Raw genomic sequence first — 21257 nt, 5'->3', positions numbered from 1 at the left:
CCATTGATGGATGTGTACTGAAGCAGAACGTCTAGCTGTCCGTTATGCCACATTAATCAGTGACACAATTGAAACAATCAATTTTTCCTCATGTTTGTCACTGCTGGAAAGGTACTATCCAGCATCTGCATGTAAAGCCCTGTAACTGATGCTATTGCCATTGATAAAGAGTGTTGTCTCCTAATCTAATGATGTGATCTGCGTACAGGCCTACTCTTTTCAATCTGTTCTGTCCTTCCTAGTCATATATTCTGGAAATTATTTAAAAAGTGATGTTTTATTGGTTCCTGTCCCTCTGCTGCTCAGTCATTGCAATAGAAATAGCAAACTAAATCAGTTTGTCATTAGTCTGTCTTTCAAAATTTAGATCTCTGTCATAGTTGCTTGGATCATTGGCCCATGGGGTGTGTTTGTGACAGAGATATCTCATCTCTTCCTCTCTCCACCCTCTGTTGTCAGTGTAGTCTCTACACTGCATTTGGTTAAATGTAGGGTGACCACTTGTATTTTTATGTATATACTTGATATCTATTTGGGGATTAGGCTAGGTGATCTCTGGAGGTTTCCTCCAACCCCTACCATTCCATGATTCTTTGATATCCTGTGAGTTGAATACATGTCATTAGATTTGTTTTAAGCAATCACCATTGAAAACTAAATGGAAATTCCACACCTCTATTTGCTTCAGGGAGAGTCTGATTTGTTCTTAAATCTTGATCTTAAAGTAGACCAAAAACTGTATGTATCTTATCTCCATATTTGCAGTAGCACTTTAAAGGAATTACTGTAGATATATTTTAATGCTTTTTTCCCCCCCTTGTTAAAACTAGTGGAAGTAACACATTTTCTTGCTTTTTTTTTCCCTGCAGGGCATGTAGTTACCACATGTCAAATCTAGTTTTTCAACAACTTAATCCAAAGAGTTGTTATCCAGTGGCTCAACATGATTATGCTTAATGAAAGGGGAGTACCTCTGTGCAGCTGACTGTGCTCATTGTTTGCAAAACTGTTAGAGGTACAAAGCAGAAGCATTTGCTGCAGATTTTGGGATGATGTCATCTATTTGGAGACTGTGGGAAATGAAAACAGAAACTGTTTTGTACTGTGGTCAACTGCTGTGATCAGCATTTTACTGTCAGTCTACGTAAGAGATAATTGCGTAGCAATGATTGAACACTTGCATAGATGAAGAAGCTGAATGTGAGAACCTGAACTTTTATCTTAGCAACAGGCACTGCCTACTTCTATTTCTCATGTATAAGGCTCTATTCACATTCATGATGTTGGTTATAGCCCTTCACTTGCACTGAAACAAGTAGTTGTAGTGAAAAGTTAAACCACTGTCTAAATCTGGAATACTTGTGACACGTTAGAAATCAATCACTTGCATCAAGCTGGTTTTAACTGTTTCGCAGGGTAAAATCAGTACTTAGACTACATGTGATGTGTATTAGCTGGCAAAATGAAAGCTGCAAGTTCAGGTATCTCTGAAAATCATAGATAATGCTGATTTGGTTGTGGTTGATAACTTCAGGCATTTTGTTTTTCTCTGACCCATAATAGATTTTTCTGAATCTCTGGTGTCAGTTACTTTAGAAAATTCATGTGATCTGGAATATAGACATCCCTCACTTTAGGGTGCAGGTATATAGGAACAAGATACCAGCTCTTCTTGAGAAATAGTTAAATTGGCTTGACTTATCACAGAGAAAGCTGTTCCAGATACCATTCGTGGTAGGATGCTTTCAACCTGACCTGCCAGAGGTCTTTCAAATGAACAGGAATGCAGATACAAGCTTCAGGAAAAAACACATGCGATATAGAATATGTTCTTTGTCAACTCAAAATGTGCATTAAAGCATCAGACAAAAATTAGTGCCCCACAGATGCCCTCAGTGTCTTATTCTAGAGTCTGAGGGTCAAAGGCAATAGAAGGACTGTGGAAATAATAATTAAAACCCTCTTCAACTTCCCAGCAGCTCCCTATGAGTCACTTTTTCTCTCATCTGTTGATGAGACCGTCGCTTTGAAATTGCTTGATTGCTCTAAGTCATGCTTCTCTGAGTTGTTCTTACTTGGCAGCACAGCTAAGTAGTCATTGAGTTTTAAGTGGTGATGTGTCAGGTAGACTATCTTGGTCATGTCTCTGTTCTCCCTTCAAGTCTTTCCAGCTCATTGTCTATCTCTTTGTGCCAGTAGTCTCTGGCATTGATTTTTGTCACGTCACTTCTCTGCTTATGCATCTTTGTGTTTTTTTGTTATGGTTGTTTCTCTGTCTAGTCATTCCTCTCTGTCATTCTGAAGTCCTGTGCCCTCATGCTGGGCTCAGCTTTACTGTGTTCCTCTGGCTGTCTGGCTTTAAGAAGGTTGCCCTTGTTACCTTGGTATTAAAAAGTGGAAGAATGAACGTGCAGGAAGCGGGCTCACATGAGGTTGCTTCAATGACTGCTGATGTCTTGCTTAACTTCAGACACTTGTAGCCCTGATGTCTTCAGATGGCTATGAGAACCAAAAATCGAGGGAGTGGGGCTAAGGAAGACGACATTTATTGAAGAGAGATTGTAGATGGCTATAAGAAAACCTTCTAGTGCTGTGCCTCTAACTTGTTTCCCTAACCCAGGAAAAGTGTTTACAAAGTTTAGGCGTGATATAGAATATGTTCTTTGTCAACTTAAAATGTTTCATTAAAGCATCAGACCAAAATTTGTGCACCACAGATGCCGTCAGTGTCTTGTTCTAGAGTCTGAGGGTCAAGGGCAATAGTGCAGTTACGCTGCAGTTGTCCATTTGCTGGTTAGGGAACAAATCCTTCAAGATTCTAAGAGGGTGGTAACAAAGGTAAGCAAAAGTTTCCTGCACAGAGTAATGGCTTTAACTAAGCAAATACAGTTCAGATAACACCCAGAAGCACAGTTTCACCTTCAAACTGACTGCAAATGTATATTTTTTACAGACAGAAGGACAGAGCAACAGCAAGATGCTTGTAAGAGTGGTCCCTGAATAGCCTATCAAATCTGATTAGTCACAAGACGCTGTTTTAATTAAACCTCCTTTGGAGAGCAGGTGATGAAATGTGACTGGCAGCCTGTTCTAGTTTTGCTCTGTAGAGTGCTCAACAGTTCCTCTGTTTGCTGACTGTGCCTTCTGCAGTAGTGGTATCTTAGTAAGTGCAACAGGAAGAGATAGTGTTCTGTAAACTCAAATGCCACCCGAATCTAAAGTATACCTGTTTCTCCAGAAATGGTCCAATTCATGATTAGCTTGCTATTGATGTGGCTTAGCTAGTTCTGGAGTTAAAACTACGGTGTTGTGTATATCTGAGGAGTGATTTTTTTTTTTCCCAGTGCAGCTTTGAGTATATACCCAATCTGCATCAGGATTTTATTCAAGTTTGCCAGCAAAAGCAATGTACTTGCTTATGTGGGTTATTTTGACATTGAAGACACATCCAAGGCTTTATGCAGCTCCAGGTTGATATACTGCTGCAAAACTCCTTGGATGCTAGATATCTTTGCTTCTGCGGGATTCATATGCATTGCTTCGCATGTCTGTGGAGCAAATGGGTAGTGTGGTAACGTAGAGTCCAGTTACATAAGATCAGTGTGTGAGATGGTAAATTTGGCATGTCCCTGCAGGGGACTGCTGGAGAGAGGATACAAATTGCCATTCTAAAGAATGGTCTCTTTGGATTTTCTTTTCAGTGTCTCTGGTGATGGTGTAACCAGATAAAATATAAGAAATAGATTAAAACAGTACATACTAGGCATAGGTACTCTGTAGTTAGAACTAATGTTAAAGTGGTGTTGATTGAAGTAAACACAGACTCAGGACAGACGTGCCTTTCTCTTAAACGATGTTCCAGAACAGTAATAGGTTTCTCTATCTGAAGGGTAGAGATCATTATCAATAACTTGATGGGGTGACCGCAGTCACTCTGACGGCTGTACTCAAACCATCACGGACACCTTGATGGGGTGGGCCTGGTGACTTCACATGTCATTGTTAATGACTATTCTTGAGAAAGGATAACTTGAGAGTGATAAGGATGGAAACCCCCTGTCCTGGCAGGTGCCAGAGGACTGGTGCAATATCCATCCTGGGTGGAGGAGTCACTAAATATATAACAATATGTGTTGTACAGGATGTTGTGTAAATACAGGTCAGGATGTGCTGTTGGGTGTGCTGGCTTTATGGAACTACCCCTTAGCACCCATCTCTGTGCCAAAGCGCAGTGAGGCCATGGCTTGACTCTCTGTGTAGATGGGCTCACAAAACACCAGACATGAATTTGCCTTCTGGATAACAGTGGTACAGTCTGGGGTAAGCTGCTTCTCAGACAGCATCATTTGTATTGCCTGTAGATAACTGGTACAGCATTGAAAAAAACTTCTTTGTCAATTAAGTTGCCAAATTGAGGAGATGACTTCCTCTCATCAGAGGTTTTCAAATCCTATAGAAAAGGAGCACTTGCTTTTCAGTCTGAGATAGCAACTATAAGAAAGAAGAACATGGAGAATTTAAAGGAAGTGCGTAAGAGGCTTTGTCCCTCCCCAGTTGGTGGACAATGGGCAGACATTGTCTCAGGTGACATAGAGAGGATGAGGTGTGTGAAGGCTCAGGTGACATAGAGAGGATGAGGTGTGTGAAGGCTGTGTGATTTCACTGGTGCCCTTGGTTTTTCAATAATAACAAATTAAGTTGCTATCTTAATTGCTACTGTCATACAGAGGAACTGGCAATGTAGCAGCTTATCCATCAGTGTGAGCCATGTCAGAAGGGTGCAACCTCTTTCATGTGCTGTAGTATGGTCTTCTTGTCTGTGGCACTAGGACCTGTAAAGCCTGCTCAGCTCTAGTAGTTGGTCTTGAAGCTTTGTGCTTGACAACTTTCCTGAGATGGCAAACTCAGCACTGTTTTGCCTCCTTTTTCTTACGTCTTTGAAGCCTCATTGTTTTGTTTGCTTCTGAGAAGCAGTTGTCATCTAGTGCCAAAACTAGTTCTCAGGCATAGTGGAGTAATTTTGGGCATAATGCCAGTGTTGAGAGAGATGGTGAGATGTGCTGAGAAGAAACTGAGGAACGTCAAGCAGAATGACACATGACTTTTATGTACCAGATATGCCCGGAGTTGCCTGGTGTGACTCACTTCCTCGTAGTCTAGGATCTACTCATGATGTTTCATGGAGTCTGGCTGCACCTGTGTGTTGAATTCTTCACTAGCTGTGTGTTGAATTTCTATTAGCCTGAATGGTTGATTCTCATACTGTTTTCAACACAATGTTGAAAGAGACCTTTGCACACCAAAAAGGACTTCCCTAAAGTACTTGAAGCTGGCTCTTCCTGACCTGACATGTCAGCAGCTCCCAGGAAAAATAGCTAAGCTGTCCATGTAATCATCACCTTATGACACTCTTCCTTTAAGTTCACATTTGCAGTTGGACTTTGCAACGAGAATAGTCAGGCTAAGAATTAGACCTTGGTTGAGGAATGATGGGTGTGAGTGCTGGGTCTGTTCCAACTTGTGTTTTGAGCACTCGCTGTTGCTGGTGGAGATGTGCCAATTAACTTCATGATTTTGGGGAATGGCACTTGGTTATTTCAGTCTTTGAGCTGGAGGACTTAAAAAAAAAAAAAGGGCAACTCTGATTCTTTGTCATGCATAATGTCAAAGGAGGACTTTCAAAGGATTATCCTGTGGTGTCCTGACATGGATCTTGTGATGTACTTCTAACCTAGCAGAACAACCAGTTGTGTTGCTGAACACACCATAACCATTCTGCAGTAGGGTTTTAACTGACAGTTAGACACCTAATTCTATTTTAAACAACTCTCCTATCTCTCAGAGGCAGATGTGCTCTGTGTTAAAAGCTGGCACTTCTGTGTTCAACATCCTGGTCGTGCAGGATTTGCATCCAAATTTTAAAAGTTGTTAATAGAATTCTGTGAGCAGTGGATGAGGAGTCTTGTTAGCCTTGTTTTCTTGTGTGTATCTGAAAATATCTTCCTAACAGTACCATTTGTTGTGTGCATTACCCAGTATGTCTAGACAAGTGTCGCGCTGGCTGACTGCATACCTAATATGATGGCACATCTGTTTTGAGAGCAATGGGGAATTAAATGAAGATGATCAGTGGGGTTTTTTCCAGTTGGAAAGGCTGCTCTTAGTGCCATGGGAGGCAGGGTGTGCTCCATGGGGCTGGCACAGAGCAGCCTCTGAACAGTGTTCTGGAACCCTCTATCTTCCCGGTTTTGTTTTTTTACTTTTTTCTTTGTTTTGCCATTTACATTGTCAGACCCTGGGCTAAATTATTTGTCTGCTCAGTCAATTCTCAAGGCTGTAAAATAAGTTTGCTTATCTATCTCTGTACCAGGATAAACAGCTAGTGTCTATATGTCCCATAATATAGAGATAGGACTCTCTGTAATTGTGTACTTGTGCTGTGCTACATATATAAAGTTGTTAAAGCTGTTTTCAAATCTTTTTCAGATTCTAAATGGCTTCTAAGAAGTTGGGATCCGACGCTCATGGTAGGTTAAATTTAACATCCTTGTCTTTTCAAAGGGATGAATCCTTCTTTTGGTGATGACAAATATTCCTGCCTGAACAGTCCATAGAGGCTAATCTGTTCAGCCTCTGAGTAGGTTTTTTGTTAGAAATGAAATGTCTTGGCTTCCTTCTTGCATAGTTGCTTGCTGATGCCATGCTTGTTCTGCAGTTAAACTGAAGTTCAGCCTATGACTGTTCCCTGCACCTTCATGGCAGAGGAATGCTTTCTGCTTCCCCCATGTTTCTTTTGGCAATCAAAGCTGAACTATGTCACCTGTCACCTATCACCTTTTCTTGATTGAGCGGGTTTGTTATATGGGAAGCAGATTGCAGTATAGAGACAGTGGACATACCTCCTTGCCATGAAGGAGCCAAGCTGCTGCCAGCAATAAGTGAGTTCACTACAAACCCTTTCAGTTAAGAAGTTCATTTTAATATCCCATCTAAATCTTCCCTGGCTCAACTTGAGATTGTTTCCTCTTGTCATGTCCTTTGTCACTTGGGAGGACAGGTTGACCCCCACCTCACTACAACCTCCTTTCAGGTAGTTGTAGAGAGTGATCGTGTCTCCTCAGCCTCCTTCTTCTTCTCCAGGCCAAACATCCCCAGTTCCCTCAGCTGCTCCTCATCAGACTGTGCTTCAGCCCCTTCCCCAGCTCTGGCACCTGTCTCTGGATGCTCTGCAGCCCCTCAGTGTCCCTCTGAGAGTGAGGAGCCCAACACTAAACACAGTATTTTAGGTGCAGCCTTACCAGTATCTAGTAATTAATGGCATCTAGAAATGCAGCTCTCCTCTGCTATGCAGGACATGGGGGTCATACCAAATGCAGTACATTAATGCTGCTGGTGGTGTTGTCACCATCACTGTACAACTTAAAAGCTTTTAACTCCAGTTCTGAAAGTTACGTAACTGTGGTTTGTGTGACCCAAGGAGCTAAGTTTCACTTGGTTTCAAAACTCCCCACTGGTAACTTTTAGCTGATTTTAGCTGAAGTATTTCCATTTTGTGACCAAACTGCAGGACACTTCTATGAGTTGATCAGTGATTTCCACATTACACTAAAACAAAGAGAAATCTTACTCTTGTAGTAGTTCTTTGGGCCAGGAGTATCATCTCTAGTGCAGTATCAAGAGTTCAGGCTGACTGGTACAGTTTTACCAGGGCTATTCTCAGAACTTCCGCAGTGTGCTTTTAACGGCTAAAAAATTCAAGTAGCTAACAGCCAAATGAAATAACAGTTCAAAAAACCCTTTAATTGCTTCACTTGAACATGTGACTGAAGAAACAGTGGCTTGCCTAATATTTTCTGTGTGTAGGCTTTGCTATTGCTTTAGAACTTGCCATTAAAAACAGTTTGTACCCTTACCCATTCTGTGTGTTCAGTCAGAAAGTTTATCTGTTTGGAAAAAGAAAACCAATGGAGTTCTTGTAACTTCACTAGTGCTGTTCTGGTCAGGCTGGAACACAGTGAACGTGTGCATCCACATTTTGTCTCAGACTTTTTACTGTCGAATGTGCTAAAACGCTTGATGTATTTCTTGCAGGTTTTATGACAGAGTTCTGATCAAGATGAGTGATTAGTTACTAAAAAAATGGTATACTGGAAAGAAACAAGAAGGTTTTTATTCCTTTGTCTGGCTGCTGAGGTTGAACTGGCAGCTCTTGGTGCAGCCCATCAAGTCTACATGTGTTTAGGGGTGTTTTTTACTGAAACAAAGTATTTTGCAGATAGCACAGTGTGTGATTCTACCCTCTGTGGCTAGTGTCTGCTTCCGGCAAAGGTGGCAGCTGTGTGAGAGGAAGATGGCTGATAGTCTGACTTCTGACTGTGGCAATGGGCCTGATAAGACAGGTATTTGCATACAGAGCAATCTGGTCAGAGAGATGAGTGCTGCGAGGTAATCCTGCATTGCTTGGACCTTCCTGCTTAGATCAAGGCTTGTGCTGGTGGGCCTAAGCAAGATATAGTAGCAGCAGTCACACCAGACTGAGCAATCAGGAGATCTGTTTGTCTCTGCTTTACCACTTGGTGCAAAAGCTGCTGCAGTTACTGTTTCTGGGTAAGCAAACACTTTGGCATATCCAGATTCTTGAATTGCCAACTGAAATACAATTTGGATGCTGTGTTGGTGATGGCCAGTAAGGTGCCATCTGGATGCTGTGCTGTGCAATGATTGAACGTGTCCTTCTCAGTAAGGATGAGTGAAAATACTTATTAGATTCTGCCTGGAGCATTTTTTTTTTCAATCTTAGTGGTGCAAGTGAGATGGAGGTTACTCAGCCTGATGGTTTCAAAGCTGGAAAAAATACCACCTGTGTCATAACAGGACTCTGGACAGTGTGGTGCCTTGGATGAGAGCTCAAGGGCGGACAGCACATAAATATTTAACTCCAAATTAACAGGATGTTCCTGTTTTTGAAATCTGCTCATCCTGTACTGTCTTGAGCCTGTGGCTATCTTCTTGTAGATGAGTCAACAGTGAAGGAACACAAACAGTACTTAAACTGCCCTCTGAGTATGGAAATGGGTCAGATAAAAGGGGCAAGTCACAGCTTGCTGAGCAAGAGGTCAGTCACTGAACACTGTTTGAGATGTTGCCACTGATGTCTTTTGGGATCTGCAACACTTAAATAAAAATGGAGTGCTAGAGGAACACTTCAGATTGTTACATTCAGCCAGAAACCTTGCCTGTAATTATGAAAGCTTAGACCAGTGGTCTAAGAGACCTCCTTCAGTTAGTCGAAAAACTGGGTACAATGGATGTTGTGAGTTTTTTAATACTACTTCTCGCCAATTCAGGGAAAACAAACCTATAGTCTGGCTTCCTGGAGGCATTGAGCTCTAAGGGATTCTGCTTCATGAGTTTGTCAGAAGCCTAAAGAGTTTTGTCCTAGAACAGTTTTTCAATAGTACACAAAAGTGGTAAATCTAAAGGATATGGATGACTCTCTTGAACTGATCACAAATCAGGCAGTGGATTGAGTTACATTGCCTTGTTTCAAAAATCAGAATTACTGTGCTAGTCTTGAGCGGTTTTCCGGTGTTTTGGTCAGTGTCTAGACTTTGAGCCACTTTACCCTTATCACCTCTTTCCAAATGTTTCTTCCTGCTTGTAGGCCAAACCATAGACTTTAGCTTGTCTTAGCTGCTCAAAAACTGGGTCATTTTAAAGCCTGTTTTGAATATTGCAAAAAACGGTGGATCTTTAGAGAGATGTAAGAGCCTGCAGTGTTCAAGAGAGCTTCAGCTTCAGCTGTGTAAGCAGAGTCTTGTCACAAGGGCAGCTAACGTGTTTGGCATATTGACTTCAAATTCAGTTGTTGGATTGTTATGTTGTGGGTTTTAAAGTTTGTGGTTTTTCTAATAGTGATGGGCTACAACATTAAAAAAAACCCCAAGCTAAAAACCCAAACCACCAAAACTGAGGCATGAAGTCCAAACCAATGCAATGTGTTTCTGATGAAGCAACTTCCTTTATATTGAGTCACCTGGTGTAATTGGGGCAGCAGAGAAAATAACTCCTAAATACAGAAGTGTGAGTCTTAACTGAATGCATTAAACTAATAAGAAGTTCTTCATACTATTTTTGCTTTTGATTTTAGGGCCTTTCAGTTATCTGGATGATGTTCCATTTAAGATAGGAGACAAATTCAAAACCCCAGTGAAGGTTGGATTACCCATTGGTTTCTGTCTGCCTGATTCTTCTCAGCTTGTCAGAGAAGCCCAGGTAAGTGATGTGTTTTGCTTTTCGTGCTCTCTTCCTCTTCATCCTTGACCCTCAACATGGTACAAGTAGTCACAGTTTGCACACATGTCCACATGTTGATCCTGTAGTATCGTTTTGTGCAACAGACAGTAGTTGCAGCAGGTATGTTAGGATGTATAGAAAAATAAAAAGATTTGTTTCAGTGTCTGTAGTTCAAAAAAGCACAGGGTTTTTGTGTAATAGTTGCAAATCTAAATGATACCCTGACTAAATTTGACTAGCATTTTTAAGAGGAAAAAATGTTAAGAGCCAATATGCTTGAGCTATGGCATACTTGCAGAATCTCATTTGAGGGAAACAACTGTTTCTGTGACCATATTTTATGACCATAGTTTGAAATACATTTTCAGTTCTGGTTGTCTATGCAGTTCTGAGTGGGAATTCTTTTCCATCTACAGCTTGGTATGGATGGCTTAGAGGTCTTTGAGCATATCTCTCTTACCATAAACTCTTTGTAGCATAACTGTTGCTTCAGCGTCAAGTGTTGAACATCTAATCACCAACTGCAGGTTGTGATACAGGAAATACAGTTGAACTGTGTTCTCGTTCAGATCCCTAATTTTCCCGTGATCAGTCCCACTTGATTGTTTTCAGTTTAGCTGTGACAGATTGCTGTAGATAGTTTTGTGTTTTGGTTTTTTTCCTCCTGGCCTAGATATGATCCTGTTACCCTATATCATGGTATTTACATTATAACTGTTAAAATGATTACCTGATTGTCCTAATACACATATTTCTTAATGTCTTATTGCTGTTTTCATTCTGCTATGTCTCCATTTTCCTGCTGAGCTGAGGGAGGCAAAATGGAGCAAAGCCGTGTTTTTTTATATAAATACCCTCTTTCTGCCCTATACAACCACATACATATGCACACACAAAACTATGATGTCTCTCTTCAGGTAGGAAAGACTGTGTAACGAGTAGCGCCCAGCACTTCTGCCAGTGAGTCATTTCTCAGACTCCTTGCTGATATCTTTCATGTCACACGTTTTGGAGCCTTAAGGCTAAGGGAAGAGAAAACTTAATACAGTTGAGACAACAGGTTTCCAGGATCTCACTGGAGTCTGCTGTAGAATGGGATGTGGCACAACATATAGTGAGTCCTAGAAAAAGCCTAGTAGAGGCCTAGCAAGCCTTGCTGGCTTGTTGCTCTTCTGAGCTGGCAATTTGTATGAGTTGGCAGTCCTGTGGCAGCAGCATTCCTGATTGGTTATAAGCCTTTATCCTGTCAAGGATGTCTTATGACCTCTTGTGAGTCACAGCTAAGTTAGCCTACATGCCAAGTCCAGAGTGTATGTTCTCTGAACATTTTGTGGTTAACCGGTGGATACTAGAGTAAAACTCTAGTATCAAGTCCCTTAGGAGTCTTTTAGGGGGAACTAAGGAATGCTGTGTTGGTTTTTGGGTGCAGATGTACTCTGCCATAGTCTTCAATGACATGAGGAACTTGTGTGCAATAACACATGAGGCTTTACCACGCTGCATCCCTTGTCCTGGGGGGAGGGTCTGCGAGGGCTGTGGAGCTGATCAGTAGTTCAAAAGCAAACCCAAAATGTAGGAAGGAGGCAAAATACAATATTCTAATCTGGACTAGAGCCAGGTTTTATTACTAGAGGAGAAATGAATTACTTCTGATATCTTCTAGATTGGCCAGTTGAAGATTACACAAGTTTCTGGGGAAAAAAAGTGATGCCTGTCTGTGGTAATTCTTATTCCATGTTACTTATGTTGCTGTGAGAAGTAGCAGCTGTGATCTTTATCATTTATCTTTTTTTTTTTTTTTTCTGCTTTTCCCTCCACCTCTGGTCAGTATGATTTCTCACTCGAAAAGAGAACAATCAAGTGGGCTGAAGATATCAAAAGCATCCAAGCTGCCCAGCGAGACGCTGAACGCAAGGCAGAGGAAGCACTAGCCACCTCACAAGCAGCTTCTGAGGACAGCAGCCAGATGGGGTTCTCTGAGGGACCTTGCCCTGAGGCTATGCCTCCTCCTATTAACCCCATCCTTGCTAGCCTGCAGCACAATAATATTCTTACTCCCACGCCAGCCAACAGCAGCTCTGTGAAGCAAAAAGTTCTCAGTCCCCCTCGTCCCAAAGCAGACTTCAACCCAGCTGATTTTGAATGTGAAGAAGACCCATTTGACAAACTGGAATTAAAAACTATCGATGATAAGGAGGAGTTAAAAAATATTCTTGAAATCCATGTTGGTACTACTGGGCCAATTGTTGCCCAGTTGTTGGATAATACTTTGCCCAAAGGAGGGTCTGAGTCTGTGTTGCAAGAGGAGGAAGTTCTGGCATCCATAGAAAGGGCCACATTGGACTTCAAGCCCCTTCACAAACCCAATGGCTTTATCACTTTACCGCAGTTGGGAAACTGTGAAAAGATGTCCTTGTCTTCCAAAGTGTCCCTGTCCCCTATCACTTCGGTGAGCAATATCAAATCCCTCTCCTTTCCAAAACTTGACTCCGATGAGAGTGACCCCAAATCATCCAAGCTCACGAGCACTTTCCACAGCACTACCTGTCTCCGCAATGGCACTTTGCTCAGCTCTTTGCAGACCTGTGCTCAGAGTAAAGCTAGTGAACTGAATGGACACCATAGGGGTGGTCTTTCTGCTCTAAATGAGGACAGTGGTACAGAGACATCAATATTATCCTCTTCATCCAGGCTGCCTTCCCTGGCTGTGTCGACAGAAGAATCATCCTCTCAAAGCACAACGACCACGGTAAATGTGCAGTGGATTGGAGTTGGGGTTGCTGGGGAGAAGTGGAGGTGTGGAGGCAAATGTTGCTTCTAAATGCCCTGTGGCTTTGGTTTTAGTTTTGTTTTGTGAGAGTGATCTGTTTGATACTCTTAATGTACACAGCAGATTAATCAATCAAACAAGTCTTCATGCTGACAGTTCTGAACGTAGATTATTACTCTGCAGGATTCCCTCATATTGATATTTTTAGACCAATTTGTGGGGATTTTTCAGTTTTTCAGTTGCTGCTGTTCATAATTGCACACCTTTAAGCTAAGCTTGTATCTTCTTTGTACAGTCTTGCAATCTGTCTTACCTGAGATATATCAGATTATTACAAGCTTATTAGACACTCTTACTAGATTTAGAGTTAAATCTCTTCTAGATTTGTTCCTCAGCTTGCTTGCTTTTTTTCTGGAAATAATGAGACAACGCAGGGTTTTCAAGCCATAGAAGCAGTAATAGATTTAAAAAACATAGATGTGCTGTGTTATTCAGGAAAGAAAAAAGTGCTTGCAGTTGACCTGTGGTGAAATATATGTCTGTTTTAAATTTTCTTCCTGAGATCCTTTAAAAATCTCTTCATTAAAAGGAAGAAAATGGTGGTGGTCTGAAGTCTGGTATTTATGTTCTTCCATGTGAAGGAGGGTGGAAGGATTACTTGCTGGATACTGAAACCAGTCTCAAAGATCATCTTGGATCACTAACATAACAGTTAGTTGCCACATGGCTCTGAGATGGGAAGTTACCTCCTCGTCTCCTCAAACTTGTAGCAAGTTCTAAAATTTGGGAACACTTAATTTCATGGCAGCTAATGTCTTTGTGAATAAAAGCAGAGATTTGAGTAAGCTTGTGGGCTTTTTTCCAAAGAACAAGGACCTAAGATCTGGACACCAATACCCATCAAGTCTGAGAGGCTGTAGAATCAAGCTCTCTGGCTGGCTGTAAAATAGTCTGGTTTCTTCTGTCTGATATAAACAGCTCTTCAGCTGTAGTCTTATTAGCATAGTGCAGGATTTTGTGACACTATGGTCTGAAACTAGTGACACTGCTTCTCTCCCATTGTTCTTTCACCTCTTTTCGGGTAAATGCACTGTTGGTTGCAAAACAGAGTATTCTGGCATTGAGTGTATTTGTGAGAGCACAGCAGAACAGCTGTTTTTTGGTCACTAGAACAAATTTAATACGATAGACTTTGGTGGAAGCAGCAATGTGTTGAGGAACTACTGCTGCAGGTCACAGGTTTGAGAAGAAAGAGATGATGTGATTATCTGTAGCTTACAGGTGAAACCATACACATCTCTAAGGACTGACAACTAGGTAGATGGACATTCAGATGGCCAAATTTTCACTCATAGCTATTCAGATCTCTGTGCTCAATTAAAACTTGTTAAAGACCAAGAGGGAAGGTGTATCCTGAGAATGCTGTAAAGGAAGAAGCAAGCTGATAAATGAAACACAAAACCAGAGTTAATAGGAAAGGTAAGATCTGCATTTGAAACTATTTCCGCTTTGGTAGTGGCAAACCAAGAAACAGATCTGGCAACAGAACTAGTTCTTTCTGTTTACATTCCAAGGCTTCAGACTATACCTAGTGTTTCCATGGTATGGTCCCAGTGTGAGGAAAATGACAGGTGAGTGGCAGGAATTTGAAAAATGCAACAGAAGTACTGAAGTAAATATAACAAAAATTGTATCAAAATGATGGAAGTCACAGTCATCCCAGGGGATGGGAGCAGAAGTGTTACAGGTCTCTTTTCTTCAAGGTAATGCAAGAATAAACCTGTCCTCTTTAGAAAGCCTCAAAATAATTATACAGAATCACAGAATTGTTTGGGTGTGAAAAGGTCAAGTCCAACTGTTAACCTAGCACTACTGTGGCCGCCACTGAACCATGTGTCTCAAATACATCTATGGTCTTTTGAATACCTTCAGAGATGGTGACTCTAACCACCTCTGTGGGCAGCCTCTTCCAAGGCTTGACAACCCTTTCAGTGAAGACGTTTTCCTAATCTCTGATCTAAGCCTCACCTAACACAGCTTGAGGCCATTACTTCTTGTTCTGTTGCCTGTGGCTTGGGAGGGAAGACTGACCCCTCCCTGTCCCAGTGTATTCCACAGTGAGTTTGGTTTGGGGTTGGGTTTTTTTTCTGACAAAACTAGAAATTGTAACTTTGGATTTGGAGTTACCATTGGAGTTTATGCTTCAGCACTGAGTTAGCTGTAAGGATTTTCTTAGATGGACATAAACCTCTGATTTCTCTGAGGCTGCACTGGTTCTACCCCAGGTGGTCCCTTCTCTTTTGTTTTTTTCAAAGCTCACTGGTTTGCTTTTTGCAGCATTGATAGAGGGAGAAGTGACTAAAAGACAAGAGGTTGGAATGAAACCAAGCTGGTCACAGACTTGAGTAGTGTGATGCAGTTTATTTACAGAAATCACCAGTGGTGGGAGGATGGGGCACTCTCTAGCGTCTGCAGTAGCAGGTCATGTGTGGGCACACAAGCTGCAGGCAGTGCTCCTGGGCTCTGTGTGGAGCCTCTGAAGGTAGGCACAGTGTGCAAGCACAGTGAAGCACTGCCCCTCCCCTTCTTGAGGGGCACAGAAATGCAAGTGTGAGATGTGAGGGAGTACAGCTGCTGAGTGACCAGTTCAGTTCCTTCAGGCATTTCCCTCCTGTGCTGGAGGTCACTGACCACAAGCACAGGTTGTCAAGCTCGTGTAGGCTGAGGAGGTGGAGTTGTTTTTCGCAGGCTCTTGTGTATCTTCTGTCAGAAGCAGTCTTGATTTTCCTGCCAGCAGCATCAATAACAAAACATCATATGTCAGTTTGATGAGATGTCTTCAGGGCTACTCCAGACCCCCATTTCAGCATATTCCAGTGCTTTTTGCTATGGCAGAAGTGTCTGCAGAGAGTGTTTGTGAAGAGCTTTGAACCCCTCTACCACTATGAAGAGAAGTTCTTGGGTAAACAAGATCCATCTGAACATGATTTCTCAGGCTTTGTCTCCTAGAAGAGAAATTCTTACCCTGGAGATTGAAAATAGTCAGAAATGTAGAACAAAACTTCTTTGGTGGTGTTCTGTGTTGTTCTACAGATAAATGGAATTTGTCATGATGCTAACAGATTTTCTCAGAATTGGTTTTCTATAAACAGTTTTTGTTGTTACTTTGGGCTGTTCTGAAAGAAGTGGACAAGCTTTCAAGCAATCTGTGTTGGCATAGTAAGTATTAAAAAGTGAAAGAAACCCACTCCTGAGGTTCTATTTAAAATGCAGGAAGACTTGATAATGAGTGACCTGAAACATGCAGGTGTGGTGAAGGAAATTTCTGACTTTACACTGCTGTTATCTTGGGCAAGAAAGGTAAGCAGATTGAGAAGAAATCTCTAGACAGTGACTTCAAAATTATCACTGTCATTCAGGCAGTGTAGCAGTGGGTCAAGAGAAGCCAGCTTGTTACACTGAGCTGTATGAGTGTGTAACAGTGACAGAATAACAAGCTACAACCGTTATGGGTGGCGCATGACACATCCTTGGAGTAATCTGTAGAGTTCTGAGAGAAGTCCATAAGGCTATTCTAGAACCACACACAGCTGTGTAATGTGTGTCTTGGCTGATCAGACCATAAGTCTCCCTTGTGTGGTAGACTTATTCCCAGATCTCCTGCTTCTCCAGCTGTAGCAAATTCTACTCACTGGTACATAATGTTTATTGTCGTCTTATTTATGTGTTGTCCAACAGGTACACCCAGAGTTCAAGGAAACAGAAATGCCTGTGGTAAGTTCTCTAATACGTGTGTGCTCACACTGGTTCATGTTTCTGATTCTTTTGAGGGCAGAAAATCATAGGTGATGAGTAAGCTTGGGGTGGAGGAAGCAATCTCCAGGCTTCTCTGAGGTGCAGGGTTTGACCTTCAGTGCAAAGATTGGGGGTGGAAAGGTTTTGGTAGGACAGGGTATACGGAAAAGAGTCTGGGTTGAGAGTCAGACACTGCTTGATTTCATCCTAGCAGCAAGTAGCTTCCTGAGGGCAGTCTAGAAAAGCCACTTGGATTAATTATGTGGGGTGTCCTGATTCTGCACTAGTAAGAAATGAGATGTAGGGATGCAGATGACCATCACTTCAGCCTCTGGGTTTTTCCCCTTAGGTAACGCACCAAAATTTCCCAGTGTCTAAAGTGCCCAATAACAGCAGCTGCTCGAGGTGGCTGGGTGACCCCGCTGCTGAGCTCCAGCAGGCACTCTCTGCTAGTGAGAGGCAGTGCATAGAGACAGTTGTCAACATGGGGTACTCGCCTGAGAACGTCCTGAAAGCCATGAAGAAGAAAGGACAGAACATAGACCAGGTAAGAGCTTGGGCCTTGGCAGAGGAACTCTAGCTTGGATGCTGATTCTGTGGAGGAGAAACCTCAAGTTTGCAAAGGGGATAGGGGGAAATGCTAACAGGGAGTTGCAGCCTGTCACCTGGCATTAAAGGCTCTGCATGTGTTTCTGAGGGAGTGCTTGAGTCAGTCATGCCTGCAGGTTCTGGGTCAGAGCTGAGCTTGCGATGGGCCCTTAGCTCCACCTGAAGCTGGGACAGATACTGGGCCTTTCCCTGGAGCCCCAGAACCATCCAGAGGAAGCTCAGTGTGGCCCTATGTGCTGCCTAGTGCAGTGTGACAAAAAAAGCAGCCGACTTCCCTTGTTCTGAGCACAAGGAGTTACCATGCTGACCTCTGTCCTTGCAGAGGTTGGTCCCTGCAGGCGTAGAACATCCCTGAGAGGCTCTGGCAAGGCTCCACTGACCCACTTTCTTTTGTGTGCCCTGGTTGTGATCCTTCCTGCCTCGGTGTTTTGCCTCCAACCACTTGCTGAAACCAGGTCATGGAGCATAAAGACACTTCAGGGTGAAATGTAGTTCTTGGGTCTGCTTCAAACAGATATTTTAAGTCACGGAGAGCGTGGCCAAGCTTTCTGTACAGAGAGCAGGCAGGCTGTGTGTTGCACAGAGCATCGCCTGGCAGGACTGAGTCAGGAGAAGAAGAGTGTCCCACTGACTTCTGCGTGTGGAGCTGATCTGCTTGCCCACTACCTACACTTTGAGAGCAGCTTAAGCTGTGCTCTGGAGTGAACTGTAATATCAAATGGAAAAAAGATCCCTTAGGAGGGTGGTTTTAAATCCTGTTGTTCTGGCAGGCCATGTTCTTCCACATACCTAGTATTGTCTGCCTGACCTTTCCACCTATCTCTCAGAACTGAGGTTGGATAAGAAATTGGGCAGTGGTTTTTGGGGGTGTGAGCTGGGATTTGCAGCTTGCTCACCAGTACACTGAGTTGATCTTAAAAAGGCTGACTGCTTTCAGATTGCTTCAGCTCTTGTGGCTGTCTGAGAGGAAGCTAAAAGCTTGACACATCTTGACTGCTGCACCTCCAGTTTCATTTTCAACTCTTGTAGTATAAAAAGCAGAGTTAAACTTCTGCCTTCTGCTTGGTGATCAGGCACGGCAGGCTAAAGATAGGCTTCTGAGACTGCTTTGGCTGGGGTGGAAGCTGACATTCAGAGCTGGCGGGAGAGCGCAGGAGGACAGAAGGACTTGTCTGTTTCCTCTGAATAAACTCTTGCATAATAAGCAGTTCAACTCTACTAGGAAGGACTGTATCTCAGTCCCTGGTGAAGCTTGAGTTAGGGTTGTGCCCAGCCTCTCTATGTGTCCAGAGACAGTATTCAACCGTGTGCTGCTGGTGCCACTCCGCAGACTTTGCTTCTTTTCTCCACTCCCTGCAGGTTTTGGATTACCTGTTTGCACATGGACAGCTTTGTGAGAAGGGCTTTGATCCACTTCTCGTTGAAGCAGCTTTGGAAATGCACCAGTGTTCAGAAGAGAAGGTGAGGGCACAAAATGTGCTAAGCAATAGAGAGAATGCCCTGTGGTGGGCGAGTTCCAGCAGCACTTCCTCTGGCCGAGCAGCACTTCCATTCTGGCTGTCATGGTGATGCTGCTTCATTTCCAAAACTGGCTGCCAAAGGGCATCCTTGCAGAGATAAAACAAATATGTGCTAAAGCATTGCAGTTCTTCTGCTTTGTTTTATTACTCTGACTTTAAGGCATTTTTATGGGGGCAGGATTTCTTAAAGACCTTGCTTATTCTGATTCTGAACCCAGAGTTCTCTTGTCAGAAAGGTGCTTGGTACAAGAGACAGTTAACTGCAGAAGCAGCAAATTGTCTTTCAAACCCTGCCATCCTGCTCTGGCTGTAAATGTTCTCCTTCATATAAATCCATCTGCCTGCTGCTCAGCAAATTGGGTTAGGGCTCACTCTGGAAGAAGATAGCAAATACATTTCTTGGGAGTCTGGCTCGCCGTCTGACTCCTTTTCCAAAGGTACAGAGGCAGGAGCTGAGTAGCCAGGGCAGCATCATTAAAAGTCTGCCAGGCTGTTGTGTGCTGAGTTACTACCCAAAATCTTTAGATTTAGATTTGGAAACAGAGGAACAACAGTGGGAAGATAGGAAAAGGAACTAAATTCAGGAAACACATTTGCTCCTGGCTTAACCCCAAAATTGGAAGTGGCTCATTTTCTGATTGCCCATTTCAGCCTGCTTGATTGATTTTTGGTTATTTTCTTTCCCCTGGGGTGGAGCATAGGCCCTGTAAATGGCAGGTGGTTCATAAAGGGCCAAGTCACTTCTTGGCACTTTGTTTTTTTTCAAAGCACAGGGAGGATTCCTGGTTGATGGTGGCAGTATCATGTAGACTGTGTCCAGGAGAGTTTGTGCTAATTCCCCAGGTTTGCCTTAGATACGGTAAGCCAGTTGATGGCAAGGGCTACTGTGCTGTTCTCAAGGCCAAAGTAACATTAAAAACCTCAGATGCAGCAGGAGCTGCTGGATGGGGGAGCCAGGCCCCATTCATTGGCCTTTTTGGGAGCATGAATTGGGTCAGGCTGAGAGACAGACAGTCCTGCAAGCTGAGCGTTGGTGCCACGGCTGAAGAGGATTTGAGGCCTGCAGACCCAGAGGACGGAAGGATGTGGCCCATCTGGAGCTCTGCTGGCTCCGGGGTGAATGGGCCTCTCTGAAGAGAGCTGGAGCAGGCTGTGCTTGGGGAGGAGGAATCCGCCCTGAGGGGTGCCCACTGGCTGAAGATAGGCTCTGTGCTAAACCTCCACCCAGCACTGACCCTCTTGCCTTTTCGCTTGCACATAATGGACTGTCTGTGTCTTTCAGATCACAGAACTTCTCCAACTAATGAGCCAATTTAAAGAAATGGGCTTTGAACTAAAAGATATTAAGGAGGCATTGTTATTACATCACAACGACCAACACAACGCTTTGGAGGATCTAATGTCCCGCGCAGGAGGCAGCTGAGAGCAGGCCCTGGCCCCTGGTGCGGCGCAGACCCCGCCGTGCCGCTGGCCGTGCTGTGTGAGGGCTCGCTCCGCAACGGGAGGAGGCGGCTCCGCCGCTGGCAGCGCGGCCCGAGCCAGCCCATCTCCATCGCTCCAGCGTTTCTCTTTCCACTGACAACCAACTTTCTTTCTTAAATTAAATTTTTGAAGTGTCCTTTCCTAAGTTTCCTTTTTCCAGCTTGGCCACGGAGAGTTCAGACTGCCCAGCCTCTACTGGAACTGTACCTGGGTAGAGCCGGGAGTGGTTTCCTTCACCTCACTGTTGCACTGGAGTCAGACAGAAGAATATGAAGTTGGTTCTGAACTAGGATGCTTTGGTTCCTTGAAGCTGCTTTCATGGTGTCTGCTTGTACTGAATTACTTGGCTGTATCACAGTCCAGATGAACTGGCTACCTTTGACCTTTAGTGCAATGGAGTTGGGTTTTTTTTGGTTGAAAGTTAGTGTGTAACTTAGTGAAACACTGGTTCAGAAACTGTTGCTATGCATAAAGAGAGAAGCTGTTCCTCTTGTGGGCTTTTTTTGTTTGTTTTTTTCACCCATGCATCCAACACTTCTGCCAGACACAAGCATCCACTGCCAAGTGGTGTGTAAGTTCTCTTGAAACGGGGAAGCTGTGAACTCTTACCTGGACCTGCAACCCGTGGTGGTTCTTGAACCTGAAGGCAGAGAGCTGAGGCTTGGTCTTCTCGATTCCCCCAGGCTTGTAGGATATTTAAGATGATACCCTTCTAGGAAATCAGTTATCTTTTTGTTTTCAATAATACTCAGTGTGATGCAGGAGGTTTCTTTCTCAAGCACTTT

General features: G+C 43.3%; 1 protein-coding gene across 6 annotated transcripts in view; it reads left to right on the top strand.

The window, feature by feature from the left end:
• Positions 1 to 20963, top strand: part of UBAP1 (ubiquitin associated protein 1) — a 32914-nt gene extending 11951 nt beyond the window's left edge. For 5 of the 6 annotated variants that reach the window (XM_062018157.1, XM_062018155.1, XM_062018153.1 and 2 more), the window contains 7 exons: positions 6487 to 6527; positions 10151 to 10275; positions 12125 to 13045; positions 16805 to 16840; positions 17211 to 17408; positions 18830 to 18931; positions 20273 to 20963. In XM_062018157.1, the coding sequence (XP_061874141.1) occupies positions 6494 to 6527; positions 10151 to 10275; positions 12125 to 13045; positions 16805 to 16840; positions 17211 to 17408; positions 18830 to 18931; positions 20273 to 20413 (1557 nt within the window). In that variant the 5' untranslated portion in view covers positions 6487 to 6493 and the 3' untranslated portion in view covers positions 20414 to 20963. The remainder of the gene's footprint in view (positions 1 to 6486; positions 6528 to 10150; positions 10276 to 12124; positions 13046 to 16804; positions 16841 to 17210; positions 17409 to 18829; positions 18932 to 20272) is intronic. The other variant, XM_062018158.1, reaches the window with a different exon arrangement.
• Positions 20964 to 21257: the final 294 nt, after the last annotated feature.

The sequence above is a fragment of the Colius striatus genome, chromosome Z, assembly GCF_028858725.1.
Source record: "Colius striatus isolate bColStr4 chromosome Z, bColStr4.1.hap1, whole genome shotgun sequence".
Lineage (NCBI taxonomy): Eukaryota > Metazoa > Chordata > Aves > Coliiformes > Coliidae > Colius > Colius striatus.
This window is presented reverse-complemented; position numbering and strand designations above follow the sequence as displayed.